The following is a 17,447-nucleotide window of genomic DNA, read 5'->3' on the forward strand; positions in this document are numbered from 1 at the left end:
ACAGCTCCCCTCAGCACTCGGGAGGCTGCCAGCCATATGACTGCACACTTGTGCAGCACATGTTAAAGGAAACCCACCTCGCTTCTCAAGCAGAGCTGGAGCATTGTCACACACTTCCTTGTTCCTGGAAGAGTTCAGACATGCTCAGGCAATCTCAGACATGCTCTCGAGTTAAGTCCTGCCTCCTGTGCCAAGCAGCCATGCCCTTCAGGCCCACAGGACCTTGGGTTTCCCCTAGGATCATAGCACACTTGGCTTTTATCCCACACACATCTCAGAAGGGGATCTATCTCCTGCTCCTGCCATCAGTAGCATCTTCTCCTCCATAATATCCAGGACATTCGGCCTAGACCCTGAGCATGCACACATACTGCAGTTCCCCTTTGCTGGGCTAATTCCTTCCTAGCTTCAGACCTTCCTAGGGCCCAGGAACAATTCTCCGGGCATTGCTAGGAATGTGTGGAAAGAGCAGTAACCAGACTGCGATGCACTGCCCAAAGCAACACCAGCTCCCTGTCCTGGAGTGTAGCATAGCACTGTGTGCCATATAGTGCCATAGCACCCTTGACGGATGGCGCAGCCTCTCCATGCCAGTCAGACTGCTTCAATCACGGGCCAGCTGCTGGCAAGCAGTATGAGTTAAAGCCACTCTTCCATGCCCATAGCTCCTTGAACGTAACCTAGTAATGCAGGTTCTATTTTCTTTCCTCCCATGACAGCCAGCTGACTTGCAGAGCCAATGCCCTGCAGGCAGGAGGGAAATGTCCATGTCTGTCTGCAGCAGGAGTGTTTAGCAGCCATGCAAAAGCCAGAAACGCAGGAGGCAGCATGAGTGCGGCTCTGCTCCAAATTGCCCTTGGTATACAGCTGACATTCCAGCCACCCAGCTGGCTGCCCCTCTAACACACTATTCCCTGCATGTTTCCCCCCCACCTCCCAGGCCTGTAATGATAGCCCTAAATACCTGACCTTGCTTTCTGCACAAATCCTGTGCACTGCTCCATCCCAGGACTCCCAACAGCTACTGGCAAGGGGCTAGCAAGAGGCTGCTGAGTCCCTTCACACAGTATTCACAGGGACTTTGTTCTGAGACCTTTTCCTGGAAACTGAGTCCTTGATCTGCAAGCGTGGCGGAGAGAAATCCCCTCTCCTTGAAAGCTGTCCAAGCCCTCCCCTCCTCGACAGCCTGCCCTTGAGTACTGAAGCCATTTGGATCTCTGCATAAAATGCCATTACTCCCATAGTGGCTAGCAAGTCGGTTTTGGCAAACCCCAACCACCCACTAATCTGATTTTGTCCTCTACCGCCTGTAAATCGGCTGCTTTGCTGTCGCGTTATGAACCATCATCTCTGGTTATGTACATGTGCGCCCTTAGAAAACCCTTCACTCTCCCTGGTTTCCCCTCTGCCTGAGGTATCGCTGCTCTGCTGGCATTCACAGCTCCTTTTTGGGCAGAGTCTCTTCCTTGGGGCAGGCAGCGAAGCCATCCGTGCTGGCCGTGGGGCAAGGGTCGGCGAGCACCGGGAGAGCCTGGGACGGGGCAGCAATTGCTGCCAACGCGGAAACAGCAAAAGAAGCAGCTTCCCCACAGGCAGAGAGAACGGTATCAACAACAGCACCAGGACTCGCTCTCTCCATCCTATGCGCTCTTCATCCTCTGTCTCCCAGCATCCCCTCTCCCAGCAGCCAGGGACCAGCGCGGCTGCTGCGGCGAGCGCCCCGGCCACCTCCGACCCCTCAGCGGGGAGGGGCAGCCCGGGCACCGAGATTTCAAACCTCTCGACTGGTTCAGCTCCCTTTCCACCGGCAATCGGGACGCGTGTGTCCCCACCCCGGCGCCGCGCACGGCGGGACCGGAGCGGCTCAGCGCCACCGGGGGGCTGCTGGGCACGGCTCCCAGCCCAAGCCCCGGTGCCCCCGGGCAGCGCCCCCTCGTTCCCCCCAGCCCCGGTCCCTGTGTCCCCCGCTTACCTCCAGCTCCGGTCCGGCCGCAGCCGCCTCGCCCCGGGAAAGTCCCGTCCCAGCTCCGCCTCCCGGGGCTTCCCGGCCCGGCCCCGGCGGGACTGAGCTCCGCGCACCGGCATCCCGGGTGGAACCGCTTCTCCACCACCCGCCTGGCGCTCCGGACCGGGACCCGCAAGACCCGTCGCGCCCATGGCCGGGTGCCTCGGTCCCGCGCGGCGGGAAAGGACGCTCTGCCTCGCTCCATTTTCACGTTTATTACTGTAAATTCACTGTTCTCTCTATATATATAGATTTTTTTTTAACATATATTAGCTATAAAAGTCAGAAATGCTCTTCTTCGAACTACGTATACTGGTAGTTTTCTAGGCTGATTTTGAAAAGGTGGGCGAATTAGGAAGCCCAACTTGATCAATGCGCACAGCAGCAGCAAACGCCCCTCTTGAGGGGTGAGGGAAAATTTATATATATATATATATATGTGCATATATACATATACACAGGCACGTATTCACCCCTGCTCACACTTACTCACCCCTGCTCCCAGCCCCCAGCCCAAGCCAGAGGAACCCGGGGCTGAGCAGGACAGGCTCTGGCCAGGCAAGTGCTGGCTGAGCTGAGCGCTGGAGAAGGCACCAGAGGACGGATTTGGGAGTCCCAGAACAGGGCGCAGGCTTCCTTGGTTCCTACAGGAGCGCTCACCCTTTCTGTGCCTGTGCTCCCCGGGTGGCAGCGCTGGCAGCAGCCCCCTCTCCAGGCTGGGGTGCACAGGCTTCCCCACGGCCCAGCTTAGGCTGGCAGCACTACGGAGGGAAAATGTGTCACTCTGCAGGCACTGTGCTTGTGGGACATCCTCAGTGTGACAGTAAATGTGGAGACCCATTTCCCAACTTAGCTGACCCCAGGGAGCACAGGAGTGCTATGGCCCAGAAGGTGAAACCTGCCTCAGCAGTTCTCCTTCAAGCAGAAAAAAAATGTGGGGAAAGTCACCAGGTGGAGGCATGGAAAGCCCTGAGCAGTGAGAGCCCCGGCTGCGAGGGCCAGCGCCACGGCTGCTGATGTCAACCTGCAGCAGTGCAAGGCACTGTCCCAACCCAGGCATGCAGGCAGAGAGACTCCCTGCTGCCATCCTCACTGGGCGTGCAGACGGACTGGCACTACCACAACCTCCAGAGGAAAGGAAAAGGCACTCTGGGTTTTTGGCTTCTCTGAGTCACAGAGGCCAGCTGGAAGGCTTGCTCTGCTGAACCCTGTGGGCATGAAGGAGGAAGGCCCAGCACTTCCCCGCTCCCCAGCACACCAGGCTTGCCTGGTGAGGGGAGAGTGAGCTCCAAGTTTGCCCACATCCCTTAGAGAAGGGGGCCTCTGCATGATTGCTTCTGACAGCCCTTAACCCATATGGGGCAACCCCAGAGGCTCAGTGGCAGGTCCTGGCTCTCTCGAGGGTGGCACAGGGCTGACCTGCACCCCCAAAGCCTGCAGGCAGCGAGGGAGCAGCTCCTGCAGAGGACACCAGCTGCAAGAGGAGCTTCGGCCACAGCTCCCACCAGCAGGGGAGAGGGTATCATATCCCCAAGAGGGCACTGCACACCCACATGTGCACACATATGCACATTCAAACCTTAAGGCAGCTGGGATTTCAGAGACATTCAGGACTGGGGAGTCACTGGCAGAGCTCAACTTGGGGTTCCCCGCTGTGAGCCTTGAGGCTGCCCCCCATGGAGGTCAGGCCATGGCCAGGCCCTCCACATGGCTGTGGATATGGGCTGTGCTGGACATGCCACTCTCGCCTTTGTAACTTTTGGGGGCCCGGCTGGCTTTCAACAGGACCAGGAAGGTTTCTGTGGAGATGGCCCCAAACTCAAAGGTGAAAGTGCCGTAGAAAACCAGGACATCGATGATGAACATCCACTCACACAGGGCAGCCACATGCTGCAGCACGAAGCTCTCCTGGATGAAGAACACACCGCCTGCGGGCAACCCCGTCAAGGAAAGCACAGCTGGACCCCAACCACCCCATCGACAAACATGTCCCACTGCATGCTGGGGCAGCCATGAGCAACTCTCCTCTACCACCACTACCCCCGAAACCAAGAAACCCCAGATGCTTCTCCTAGCGCCAGGAGTGCCCAGGCACGGGTGAGATGGTGGCACACGTGCCCAAACCAGCCTCGGTAAATCAAGAGACCAACACTAGGCAGGGATATTCTGAAGAGGCTGGGGCAGGGGCAACTCAGGCTGCAGCCCTCAGGACAAGCCAGGTGCCTGGCTGTCTCACCCTCCCCACACCCCTTGCCTCTTCCTCAAACCAGACTGATGCTATCCGTCCTCCCAAGAATGCAGTCAAAATCAATAAAACACAGCAGCTCTCTATCCTCTCGGTAAGGCCTTTGGGCTCCTATGTCCCAGCCCTGCAGATACCCCACCCCTCTGCACTGCCAGCTAGATCACCCCAGAGAGGGGGGGCCTGCTCCCTCTCCTCCAGGTCCTACAGCTGTCAGAGCTTCTTTATGCTTCTTTCATCCCCACTAGGGATATCTAGGGAAACTTACTGCCAGAGCCATCACAAGTGAGGGGAGAAGGCAGGTGCACCCCGCAGCCATCCAGGCAAAGCCTCTGGCAGTACCCTACCTTTTGCCATCAAGACCAAGACCTGGGAGAGCCAAAGAGGCAGGGACCTGGCCTGCACAGGGCTGAGCCCTCTGCTCTCTCCCACCGGAGAGGTTCCAGCCCTTTCCCCACAGCATCCCCACCACAGCTTGTTGCTTTCCCACTTTCAGTCCCCAGTGCTTACAGAGCAGCTTGGCCATGGCAGATGGGCACCAGTCCCGTCTCCCTTGTCCTTAGATGCCCTGCCTGTCCCTCCCAGCTGGCATGGCCTCACAGCACTCGTGCCCTTCCCCAGCTCCCTGTCTGATTCCCATACCACCTGCCTGCTGCAATGACAGAGTGAGACGCCCCTGGAACATCCCAGGCCTGCCAGCACCTTCCAGACTTCTCCTGTGCTGCTCAATCTGGCCAGACACCAGTCAGCTTCTTTGGGACCTGTGGATGCCGCTTACGTTCTCTCCTTCCTGCTCAACAACCACCACCTTGTTTCCCAATTTACCCCTAACCTCAGTCCTAAATAAGTCCCTGGTTCCCCAGTCAAACACTTGGGATCATTCTTCTAGCCCTACTCTGCCTGCTGCCATGCCCTCCCTTCCTGGCATGGTGTTTGCAGACCCCAGTGCCAACTCACTCATGCCATGGGCAGGCGGCTGGTGGCTGCTGGCAAGCTTCAGCTGTCAGCCAGGACAGAGCTGGTTTGGGGCACCCCAGAGCCTCAAGAGCTGCCCACCAGCATCCCAACTTAGCCCCAACACCTCCAGCTGCCCAGCACAAGCCCTGATATTGCTGCTCCCTCAGTTCCTGCAGTGAGCTGCCTGGCCTCAGCCGCCTGCTCAGCCCCTCTCCCGGCACCATGCTGTGCTGCCAAATCAAAGGATGGAGGACACAGAATCCATACCCTTGGGAGCACCATCCTTTGCCAGCCTGTCTCAGATCTCCTCCCCACACCCTTCAGAAGGATACTGAAGATGAGGGTGACAAAGGCCACAGCAGTGAGGATGCTGCGTAAGTGACCAGTCCAGTATTGCCCACGGGTTTTGGCCATGCGGTAGGTGAGGATGGACTGCAGGAGCAGGAACAGCATGCTGGTGGGAAAGGCCACCCCTGCCCCAATGTAGTGCAGCACCTTGGCGTGATCCACCTGTGGAAGAGAGATCATCAGCACCTTGGGACACTCCTCCAGCACAAGGAGTTGGGCTCATACCCAAGCAGCAGGGCAGGCAATGCCAGGAGCCAGTACAGGCAGCTGGCCCCGTAGTCGACCCCTGGCTGAAGAGCAGATTTGGACCCACTGTCTGCTATTGAGATCTCAGAGTGCTCCTGTTTCCTTCATGCATGGGTGGTAGCTCCTGAGACCGTTGGGACAACAGCCCCGCCATGCCTGAGGGCATGGGGTAGGGGCTGGTCTCAGGCTCCGAGTACCACTAGGGCTATCTGCATCCCTTCCTTGGGGTCACAGCCCTGCCTTCAGCAAAATCACTGAGCCACAGCTAGGGCACGAGCGGGATTTGGGCCAGCAAAGCTTTTCCTGGGGGCAGGCCAAGCGGAAGGGACCAGCTGCTGCAAGCAGAGGGCAGGCAGCTGCTGGGAGCCTGGCGCCTGGCAGCGCAGGCATGGGGTGAGTGCTACTAGCTGCCGCCAAGCCCTGCACTGCTCCAGACCTTGCAAGCATAGGTTCTGCCCAGACATGTTTCCTGGCATTGCCCCCTGAGCAGCAAACAGTAGGACCAGCTGGGCAGCAGGAGCATCAGCAGCTTGGCCAGGTCTCCTCTGCCTGGATGGCGAGTCCCTGCCTGCATGCACGGTCATGCACCTGTGGAGGGGACAACCATGCAGAGGGTCTCAGATAAAGATTAAGCCAAACCCAGCAGTTTAATCTGGCCCTAGAATAATGAGCTCACAAGCAAAGAAGTCTCAGCACCACACGAACCGTAGCGGTTAGCAGTAGTGAAGGAATGCACAGAGATCAGGGGGCTGAAACAAAACCACTGCCCTAAATCCTACACTGCAGAATGCTCTCGCCGCCCTGCTCCAGCCAAGGCCCCTCCTGCCCCTGGGCACCAAGGAGATGCCTTACCTGGAAGTTGCCAACCACAGTGAGGCCAGCAGCGCAGACCCAGCCAGTGGCCAGCCCCAGGGTGTTGAGGAGGGATGGCCCAAGGCACTCCAGGAGGTGGGCATAGCGCAGCAGCCCCACCAGGATAACTGCAGGAGGAGACACAGCCCTATCGCACACTGCTGCCCGCGAGCTCCTCCCCTCCCCTTCCAGCCTGGTTCCCCCAGCAGCAGGCACTTACCCATGAAGGAGCCCAGGCTGCAGATGAGGCTGAAGAAGCAGCTCTCAGGAGGCAGGGTGCCACACTTGCTGTAGGGACAAGGCAAGGCCCAGGGAGCCCTCAGCACTTGGGTGTGGTGCTCACTCCCCTGCTCAGGACACGCTCCTGAGTTGCCCCGGTGGGGCTCTTGGAGCGGCTCTGGACAGTCCTACATTGCAGCTGCTCACCTGACGAGCGGGATGTGGTCCAGCGTGCAGCAGGAGCCGGGGCTGTCCACACCGCATGACTGGTTGTAATTCCTGCAGGAAACAAAGGGACAGGCTGTGAGAGCCATGCTGCTGCCTAGGACCTTCCTGTCCACTGCCCATAGCCCCTGCAAGGGCAGCAGCATTGCCCTCCAGTGAACACAGCCGGACGCCAGGAATGTGCCTGCACTCTGGGGCCAAGCTCATTCAGGGAGTGACTTGCTGCCCAGCAGGGTTCCCTGGGAGCATCATGCCCTGGCTTTCCACAGCCTGTCCCCTGTGTGCTGGTTCTGCAGATCATCCCGAGTCCCGTCAAGGCAGAGGCCACAGCAGGGCAGGGGACTGCATGTACCCACTGGGTGCATAGGCTGGGGTACTGGGCTCAGGGGGTTCTTACAACCCTGTGTCCCAGGCAGGAGCAGGAGCACCCACATGCCAGCCCTGGCACAAACAGCCCCAGGGTGGGAGTGTGGGTGGACCCAGGCAACCAGCCACCAACAGTTCTGGACTTGCATGGCACAGGCGGGAATGCTGAGTTGAGCAGGAAATAGCCCCCACAGCCACAAGCACTCCAGGGCAGTGCCAACCCACCTGGGAGGGAGGGCGGGCACACGGCCTCCCACAGGGGCCAGGAGCTGCTTGAGCAGGGACGCAACAGGAGCAAGCCCCTAGGCTGCCCTGAGGAGCCTGGCACACCAGCAGGGCATTGCAGCACTCTGGCAGGGCATCACCCCTGGACCCAGTTAGCAGTCCACAGCCCCCAGTGTTGCCGGGCTGGGATAGGGGCTCTGCTGCACGCAGCTACAGCAGAGCCCCGAAGTGCCTCCTGTGGACATAGGCTTTGTGTGCCCAGAAACCCAAAGTTCTTATCAGCCCAAGACACCGTTCTGTACCACAGCTGCCTACCTGCAATCATAACTGAATTCCCTCCCATGGGGGTACATGCCCGCTTGCTCTCTCAGATCACATGTGTGTCCCTTTGCTGTAGCATCACCCAGGCACCTCTGCCTGGCACAGCTGGGCAGGGCACCTTCCCCACCCTGCAGGCAGGGAGCACAAAGTCCTATGCTCCAAAGGGCCCCCCTCAGGCACCCCGAGCTCCATGGTGGGGATAGGGGTTGTGGGGGGACCAGCGCTGCTTTGCCTCTGGCCAAGGCTGACCATTGGTCACCTCCAGCTGCTCAGCAAGCACACAATTAAAAAGGTCGTTTTGGAAAGCTCTGGGCTGGGCTGCGTTGTTTTTTCAGTCTCCAAATTTACTGGTGGCTTTTTTTCCAACTGTGAAATCCCAGCAAGGCATGGAGCCCCATGGCCTCCTCAAGGGCTGCTCTTCAGGCCGTGTTTTGTTTGGGAGGTTTTTTTATTATTATTATTTTGTTTAAAGCAAGAAGCCCAAGACCAGGAAGCATTATTCATCATTAAAGGCAGGCTGTGCGGTGCAGACAACACGACACATGCATTCTTCCCAGGGCAGAATCAGCCGTCAGGCCGGAAATGGCAGCAGGACTTCTTTTTTTTTACCCCTTCTCCTTCAAACACTCCATCAAAAAGTAAACGAACATTAATTTTTCCGGGCAGATTTTTAAGGAGACACAAGCCAAAAACCCTGCAGAAGAAGCTGCCAAGAGAGCAAACAGTCTTTTTCTTCCCAGCCCTCGTCTCTCCCATGCCTTGTCCCCCACCCCAGGGTGCTACAGGCAGCTCTGCCTGTGGGGTGGCTGGGCACCATGGGAACATCCCACCCTGTCCTGTCCCCGTTGCACTGCCAGATTTAGCCTCGCACGCAAGCTGCAACCTTTTCCATGGAGATACATGGCGCTCTGTAATTCCCTGACCACATATTTTCATACTTTCCCCAAGCTGTGTTTTTTTCAATGGCCTCCATTTCAAACCCTGCCTGGTTTGCAGTGGGGCTGGACCATTCACCGGAGCAGCCCTAACCGCAGCCCTAACCACAGGCGAGCCTGGCAGGGGGATGGAGTGTGGCTTTCAATAGCGGCCTTGGCATCTTCAGTGCTTTGCAAACACGGGGCCCAACCCTGCTGGCATCTTATCCCCAGGCAGCTCTGCTCCCAAAAGCTACTCACAGGGCCAGACAAAAGACACGTGCCCCAGGGTGGTTGTGCCCCATCACTGTCACCACAATATCTCTTGGGGGAGAAGGTGGCTCTCTGCCCCACTTGATGTTCCCATGTATCCTGCCATCTCAGCACCCCTCCCCAGGCCAGCCTGTCCCCAGACCCTCCTTTCAGCATGGTGATGGCACAGTGGGATCCTGGCTTCCCAGGGGTCCGGCACAGTTCGAATGAGACAGGCGTGGAGAGAACCTGGCATTAGCAGGATCTTTAACCTAGCTGGTCCTTGGCAAAGGGCCCCTCCTGCCCACCCAGGCCTTACCAGTTGTGGACGGGGCAGATGTGGTTGTTGGAGAGGGCCATAGCATACCTGGGGGAGAGACAACAACAGGGATTACTGTAGCCGCTCCCCTCCCTGCATCCTCACCCCTGGCCCGCACCCAGGACCATCCCCAGGAACATCCCCAGGAACCACCAGTGGGAGCAGGAGGGTGTAAGGCCTCACTGCCTGCAAGGGGCCGGTGCTCACCCTCAGGCAGCTCTCGGCTTTGCAAAGCAGGAAAAAGAAAAGCACGTGCATGAGCCCAGCCCGCACTCTAGGGAGCTCTCACTGTTGGAATCAAGTCCCCTTGCCTGGCACCTCCATAATCCCATCTATGCCTGTTGCTCCAGTTCAGCGTGGTTGTGACTGCTCCTGCAGGGCCTCTTCCCCACCGTGTGGCCACGCTCCCTGGGCTCTCGGGAACCGCTCTTCACCAGCCTACAGCCACGCAGGGTATCACCCAATGGCCACTAGGCTCTGCCATGCTCCCTCCTGCCCCTGCCTGGCAGGCGCCCGGGGCTAACAGAAGTCTGGAAAAGTAGCTGATACGCCGGCAGGGTATTTTGAGCAATCAGCTCCATCAGGGATTTCACTGCGGAGTCACTCTGGCATCTTTGTCAGCATAACAAGAGGAAGCTCTCAGACAGACCCATATGGTATTGGATGTATTTGCTTAAATCCATGCCCAAGAAAGTGCCACCGCCTACACTGGGGCTTCCTGTGCATTTGGGATAAGTCCATCATCCAGTACCCCCATCCTTGCAGCAGTGGCACAGAGAGGGCTGATGGCCTAGGGCAGGACAGCCCTTTGTAACCAGCTGAGATCCCAGGGCCAAGGTCCGGATAAGAGACTGGCAGAGTAGGCTAGGGCCGCTCACCCAGGTGACAGAGCTTCTGCCCCCACCACTAGGGATGCATGTCCTGTGCCCTTCCATCCATCCCACGGGCCAGGATGGGTGCCCGTGTGCTGGTCACAGCGTTGGTGCTGCAACAGCTGGGCTGGCGGCATGGCTCCCAAGGCCATCCCCGTGCCACACTCACGCCCAGACAGGGGCGGGTGACCCCAGGGGGTGTCGGGGTGCAAGGCCTGAGAGGCACCTGCCAGCACCGCTGCAGGGACACAGGCCACACAGGGTGGCCAAAGGGGTGCGGGGAGGTGGGAGAGAAACTACGCACGAGACAGGAGGCAGCGCCAGTGGTGCCCACAGCCCCTGCCCCGCAGCTCCCCATCCCGCAGCGCTCCACAGTTTAGGAAAAACCTATCCCGCAGCCCCCTTTCCCTCAGCCCCATCCCTCAGCGCCCTTTCCATCAGCCCCCATCCCGTGCCCCCTCCCCACAGCATCCTTCCCCGTAGCCCCCTTCCCACCAGCCCCCTTTCCCGCAGCCCCCTCGCCCCCGCACTCACACGATCCACATGCCGGTGATGGTGAAGGCGGGCAGCGTGACGGGCAGTATCCCCCAGGCGGGCATCCTGGGGCCGCGGGGCCGCCGGGCCGCGCTCCCCATGGGGCCGGGACGCGGCCGGCCCCGCCCCGGGGCAGCGCGGGTCCCGCTCGGGGCAGGGACCGCCCCGCTCCGGCCCCGGGCGCCACGTGGCGGCGGCGGCGGCGCTGGGGACCGGGACGGGGGCCGCGGGCTGCCCCGGGCGCCACCCGCGGGGCCGGGGGACGCCGCTCCGTCTCCTCCTCCTGGCGAGGCGGCTCAGCCTTCCCCGCCGAGGGCGAGGCTCCGCCGTGCCCGGCCCGGCCGATCGCCCAGACCCGATCCCGCTCTCCCGGGCGCTTTCCAGGCGCGACTCAGCCCGGGGCTACGTTCAGCAGCCCCCGCCCCCCAACCCTGTGTCCCAGAGAGATGGCCCTTTGCCGTAGGTGTTCGTGGGAATTAATTGATAAGTTTTGCCGCAGCTGGTGTGTATGTTTAGTTATCTCATCGTGTAAATCTGGCTTGTAAGATGGAGCTGGTTTAGGTCAGGAGAGAACCCGAAGGGAGTCTCCAGACATGGTTGGATAATCTAAAAAATGAACATTCTTTGAGGATTCACACGGTTCTTCATCTAAAGCCAGTCTATATACCCACTGCTTTTGTGAGATGTTATGCTGTTTTAAAAAGGGCATCCAATTCAGCACTGAATTGTAAAATAAAAATATTATTGCCTTTGCTTCAAAGACTTTGTCCTTTTCAATATTTTACCAGTGAATTAGTGTTTCTCACATATTAAACTTGAAGAAAGAAGAGGAAGCGTGACTTCCCCAGTTCCATTTCCCTGTCGGTCACTCAGCAACAGCCCAGCCCCTGCCCACTTGTTCCTTGGGTTTGCAAGTCCCAAAACATCCTGCATAGCCAAAAGTTTGTGCACCTCTCAGGGCCCCGACGGACACACAAAGCCCGGCATCTTCCCCCTGCGGAGAGGAGCTACCCCGGAACAGCAGCTGCCCTGGTCCACATTGGAGAGGAGCTTCTCCTCCCACCACCTCACCTAAGCTGGGGTGCAGCTGGAAGAGTAATATTGTGTACTGGGACCTATAGTTTCAGAGGGTCTCGTGGTCCTACACAGTGCATCACACCCCCAGCAGCCTCCTCGCAGGCTCAGGGTCTCTCCTTGCTGTTTGGTACATCAGTTCCCTGATCCTTCACTGCAGGAGTTGCGGTTTACGCCCAAGACAGTTGTGCTCCCAAAGCTGCCCCCATTTCTGTCCTGGCCCTTCCTCTCCCAGCAGCCCCCCGCAGCCCCTCGGACAGACGGTGGTGGGAGCCGTGCTGGCCAGGGCAGCAGGCACCGGGCCAGAGGCGCTGCTGCTTCTGCCTCCAGCAGCCTTGGTGGGTTCAGATTGCTCCCGGGCCGTGAGGCGAGCAGCACAAACCCTGCAGATGGGGTGAAGGAGTGGGGCATCATGGTTTTCAGGGTACTTCAGGCTCCAGAGCGGGTGCAGATTTTCCCAGAGGAGTTCAGCAGCTGGCATTTCTAGGGGCAAGGGCAACTTCTAAAAAAAGCTAACTCACTGGAGATAATTAACGGAGATCTTTCCTACAGAGCAGGTCCTCCGAGTATGCTCAGACGCCATTTAAAAATTGAATCTCAAAGTAGCATTACTTAATTTTCACAAGTTTCGGTGCCAAATCTGTGTTTCACAGCTAGAACTTACCTTTCCATAGGTCTTTCTCCCACTAGGAAGCTGCACATCAATGAAGAAAACTCGAGCTCTACAGTAACCTGTCCCACTGCCACACACTAAATCCCAGTTGGTGGTACAGCTGTCTGATGTACTTCAAGTTACAAATAGGGGTCAAGAAACTTATTGATAAAAACATGTATCACAGCACATGCCGCCTGTCAGGCAATGCTTTCTCTGATCTCCTTTCAGTTCAAACACTTTTCCTGTTATTTTTTCCTCTGTAACACACAAAACCACATTATTGCAAAATCCAAACAACATTCAAATACTTTTTTTTGTTTCCCAGTCCATTCCTACTTACAGACTAGTGAAAACTGTTTAAAGTGCTATTCTATCTTTCCAGTTGACATTCTTTCCATTCCAGTCCCGCTTCCTGCAGTTTCCTCGGGTGGTTTTGCTTTGCACCACAATTGTCTGAATTAATATGTAATGCTTTCAGTAGAAACTCTGTTTGCAAACACAGTTTAAAACACAGCATCCCCAAACATCTATCTGAAGGCAGTGGGAAAAACTGGGCTTTGCCATCAGCCGACACCACTCCAAGAAGTCAAAAGACTGTCCAGGGATCAGAGGGCAGCAGTGCTGACATCAAAGCACTTGACAATTGAGCAATGGTTTGCCAAGAGCTAATCATCTAAAGGTTTCAGCAAGCATTTTGGAGACAGCTCAGAAAAACAGAGCTGTAAACAGAAGTGAAAGATCGATAGAGGTGGGCAGAACAAGGATTCAAATACATGAATGAAAACATCTAAGGGCTGGAAGGATACAATCTGGAAGCAGTGGAGGTGAAAAGAGAAGGCTGCAGTAGTGAAAATATTCCAGGAATGGTGGAAGTGGGATTCGTTAACGGGACTTTTCTAGTATGCACATTATTCCTCCATTATGCAATATTCAGACCTTTGCTTATGCAATTCAAGCAAACTCCCAAGTCTTTAAACCCTTTATCAAGCCCATAGAAGTCTCTTGGAATCCTTGTGATAGGGAAGGCAATGGTACCTCTAACGACACTGTGACACAGCATGAACCTTACACAAGACAAAGAAAATATCAGGAGGGAAGTATATGTGGTTGTCCATACCCATGGCAAGTATTAGCCCTGGAAGAGCCCCAGATCTCTCATGCCTGCTCCAAGTCCAAAGCACAGAATCTCAGAATCACAGAATGGTTTGGGTTGGAAAGGACCGCCCCCTCCCGTGGGCAGGGACACCTCCCATCAGACCAGGCTGCTTAAGGCCCCATCCAACCTGGCCTTGAACACCTCCAGGGATGGGGCAGCCACTGTGCCAGTGCCTCACCACCTGCATTGTTAAGAAATTCCTCCTTACATCTAGCCTAAATCTGCCCCTCTCCAATTTAAAGCCATTCCTGCTGTCCTATCACTACATGCCTTTGTAAAAAGTCCCTCCCCAGCTTTCTTGTAGGCCCCACTCAGCTTGGCGTCATCTGCAAACTTGCTGAGGGTGCACTCAATCTCACTGTCTATATCTATGAAGATATTAAACAGCACTGGTCCCAGTACGGACTCCTGAGGGACAACACTTGTCACAGATCTCCATCTGGACATCGAGCTGTTGACCACTACTCGCTGAATACAATCATCCAATCAATTCCGTATTCACCAAACAGTCCACCCATCAAATCCATATCTCTTCAATTTAGAGAGAAGGATGTTGTGGCTGTAAAGCCGTGTCAAAGGCTTTACAGAAATCCAGATAGATTACATCCATTGCTTTTCCTGGGTCCACTGTCAGTGGAAATGAGGATTTCTTCTTCATGAGACACAAAATGCTCCTTTCTCTGAAGTCAGCCAGCTTGTTGCTGAAGTCTGCCTTGTTGCTTGCCTGTGTGCTGAGATGCCACTGGGCACCTGTTCCTCAGCTTTATTTCTGCCCTCAGTCCTTGTAGCGCATGAGCTCACACCAACATAACAGCAGAAATTTTGCAGCAGACGCCAAAGCATTGCCCGAAGGAACAACAATCTAGCTGTTACTGCCCTGCTTTGTCCATGATGGGAACCATTCCTACTTAGCCCCTTGATGGCCAGCCTCCACTGCAGCCCCACTAAAAGCTGACCATTTGTTAGGGCACATCCTCCCGTGCTCCCCATAGATTGAGAACACTTGGAAAATCCTGGTATATCAAGCTGGGGGGCTGGTAGACAGGGACAGCACCTTGACAACTAAACTCCGCTTCCCAAAGCTCTGAGCCACAGAACCACAACAGAAAGAGTGTGAAATACTGGAGCATTCATTTACAGGATTTATTTATTACACTGTAAAAAGTCCATTGGATTTGTAGCCATTTACTCTGTATGTACACTGGCTGTATTCCCACCCAACCACAGATTCCTCTCAGTACAGAATACACTGGGTTGGCATCCTGCCCATGCCTCTCCCAGTGCCTCTCCCAGTCACCAGTGGGATTTTCAAGGTTGATATTATTGAGAATTTAGCCAGCTAATCGAGGGAGGAGGAACAGCGATGCAGTGCTTGTCAGGCAGCCAGCTCTGCTCTGAGCACGAGAGTGTGGGAAGAGCGGGACATCCTTGCTGCAAGGCAGAAGCACAAGAATGACTACCAGGGCCTCAGCTGCATGGGCGTTCTAGGTAAAGAAGGTTGGTGGGCTCCCAACAATTAGAAGATGCAGAAGGGTGCAATCTCTACAGAGCTTCCAAGAGAATGCACAACAGGCTTGCTGGGCATATGTCAGCAGGCGCCACAGATCTCCACATATTCTCAAGCTGAAGAGAATGTTCTAAGGACACTAAGAGGCCAATATAGTGACAGGTGGACAACACAGCAGTGCTGTGCTCCCTGGGGAACTGGCTCCCCAAGCACTGTTTGAGAGATGACCATGGTGCTCTGCTCTCAGCTCCTGGGACTCTGCATTTCCTTTTTATCTGCTCAAGTAGGCAGAGCCTCCTGAATATGCTCCCTCCAACCAGAAAACCTGATTATGTTTACATACGAGGAGGAAGGAAAGCAGTGCTGCCCCTACCAGACTCCCTGCTCCCTTTCTGTCAGGGGGATTGCTGTGATCCATGTTGAAGTAGTAAAGCATGTGACTACAGCAGACAAGCAGCCTTACATAGCAAGCTGGGAACTTCACTGTAAGCAATCCAAATTTCTACACAGAATTATCAACCTGCTTAACCTAGGCATGCCCAGAGCCCAAACAAAGCAGTGCGACCAGAAGCATGGAAAGGAAAGCTAGGGAGCATCTGGGGAATTGTCCAGGTACTGGACTGAATAATCTGAGAGGCAGTCCTGTACTGCAGCCCCTCTCTGGTGTGACATTAAGGAGTTTTCCCTCTTCAACAGATAAACTGGTGGCAGCTTGGTCCTAGGCTGCTGGGTGTGGATGTTGCCTGGCCCCTGAGATTGTGAAGGCAGGAATGAGACTGGTTAGGGGAACCAGGCACCTCTCCAGGGATTTCTAGGTGGTTGCCCCAAGGCGGGAGCGGAACGTGCCCCAGGGGGGTTGTGGCAGCAGCCCTTCCGCTTAGCTTAGCATCATCATCTAAAACAAACACGCCTGCTACCAGAGAACATTTGGCCAGCATTGACAGCTTCCTCAGCAGACAGTTCTCAGACACCCTCAAACTAATTGACTTCAGAGGTTGTCATGGGGTCAGTGGGCCGTGGAGTAGCTAAGAGTGGAACAGGAGAGGTGGCTTCAATTAGTGCTGGGTTGAGAATGATTGGCAGAGTCATTGGTGGCACCCCAACCTGCAGGGGAGAGGCAAGAGGCTGCAGGATGAGTGGCGGCTGTGCTGTCGTAGGAGGTATGTCTGTAACTGGGCTTGTCTTTGTTGGAGCCGATGCTGGGAAAGGAGGAGAGGCAGAGGTGATGATGGGTGAGGCAGGTGCAGTGGCTCTCTCAGACTCTGGAAAAAGCAAGAGACAAAATGTATCCTTACACATGCCCTGACAAATTCACCTTTCATCTCTAAGCTAAGCAGGGTTGAAGATCAACTCAGGGGCCTTTTCGGACTTGATCCTTCTGCATACCTTCATATGAGGCCCTAGGAGAAGGTGCTGGTCACAGGCATTCTGCCCCAATCACCTCAGCAAGAAGGCCACAACCTATCCATATGGAAGCACAACAGTCCCACAACACCAGAGGCCTCATCACTGGAGATTACACTAAACCAAGGAAAATCAGATCGATACCACCATGCTGGGAAGATTATTCCAGAAACGCAAAAATGGGACTCACCATTGGCACCCAGTTCACAGGGCTTCTCCAAGGAAGTCAGGTGAGGGACTGGTCTCACATCCCCTGCAGGAGAAGGGGGCAGGGCAGACACTATTGATTTCTGATGCTGCTGCTCCACTGATATGCTGGGGACAGGATCTAGGAAGACAAAACAAGCAGTTTGCCCACACATCCATTTGGTCACTCTTTTTGCTCACCTTCAGTTTGCCTTCCTTGTGCCCAGCTCCCACAGCCTCCCTCCTGCACCCAGACACTACAGCAGATGGGTACCGGACAAGGTGCAAGCCTGGGGTCCAAGACCTTTTTTCTCAAGGTTTCTCAGCCCTCTGTACCTTGGATGACTGTCTGCTTGAAGAGCTCATCCCGCAGCCTAGGTAAAAAACAGTCAATCCGCTCCCAGGTGATCTCCCAGAGATCTGAATATCCTGTCCGTGAATCAGCACTGTGGAATATCCCAGCTGTATCCATTACAAGCAGCATATTCTTCAGAGACTCTGGGATGGCCTCCAGCTGTAATCAGAGACACTCCTCAGGACACAGAAAACAGACATATAGCAATGAAGA

At 55.8% G+C, this 17,447-nt stretch overlaps 2 protein-coding genes across 10 annotated transcripts in view; both read right to left on the reverse strand.

Moving 5' to 3' along the window:
• Window positions 1-2,188: 2,188 nt before the first annotated feature.
• Window positions 2,189-11,107, reverse strand: TMEM150A (transmembrane protein 150A). The gene is made up of 7 exons (XM_009570793.2): window positions 10,898-11,107; window positions 9,492-9,539; window positions 7,077-7,148; window positions 6,871-6,938; window positions 6,651-6,778; window positions 5,537-5,714; window positions 2,189-3,933 (listed from the first exon to the last, which is right to left on the reverse strand). Exons 1-7 carry the CDS (start codon window positions 10,996-10,998, stop codon window positions 3,689-3,691), a joined length of 840 nt encoding a protein of 279 aa, XP_009569088.2. The 5' UTR covers window positions 10,999-11,107; the 3' UTR covers window positions 2,189-3,688.
• Window positions 11,108-14,913: 3,806 nt separating this feature from the next.
• GBF1 (golgi brefeldin A resistant guanine nucleotide exchange factor 1) overlaps window positions 14,914-17,447 on the reverse strand; it is a 107,958-nt gene continuing 105,424 nt past the window's right edge. For 3 of the 9 annotated variants that reach the window (XM_054072310.1, XM_054072309.1, XM_054072312.1), the window contains exons 39-41: window positions 17,216-17,393; window positions 16,884-17,021; window positions 14,915-16,551 (exon numbers count right to left, since the gene is read on the reverse strand). In XM_054072310.1, the coding sequence (XP_053928285.1) occupies window positions 16,268-16,551; window positions 16,884-17,021; window positions 17,216-17,393 (600 nt within the window). In that variant the 3' untranslated portion in view covers window positions 14,915-16,267. Of the gene's footprint in view, window positions 16,552-16,883; window positions 17,022-17,215; window positions 17,394-17,447 lie in introns of all 9 variants that reach the window. The other 6 variants (XM_054072311.1, XM_054072308.1, XM_054072313.1 and 3 more) reach the window with 3 other exon arrangements.

Source organism: Cuculus canorus, chromosome 7, assembly GCF_017976375.1.
Source record: "Cuculus canorus isolate bCucCan1 chromosome 7, bCucCan1.pri, whole genome shotgun sequence".
Lineage (NCBI taxonomy): Eukaryota > Metazoa > Chordata > Aves > Cuculiformes > Cuculidae > Cuculus > Cuculus canorus.

Excerpts from the sequence above, each read along its gene's own strand:
- TMEM150A (XM_009570793.2), bottom strand. The coding sequence starts at position 10,998 with ATGGGGAGCGCGGCCCGGCGGCCCCGCGGCCCCAGGATGCCCGCCTGG. Across the intron at positions 9,540-10,897 it reads ATCACCGGCATGTGGATCGT|GTATGCTATGGCCCTCTCCA; the intron begins GTGAGTGCGGGG and ends TCTCTCCCCCAG. Across the intron at positions 6,779-6,870 it reads CAGCCTGGGCTCCTTCATGG|TTATCCTGGTGGGGCTGCTG; the intron begins GTAAGTGCCTGC and ends CTCCTCCTGCAG.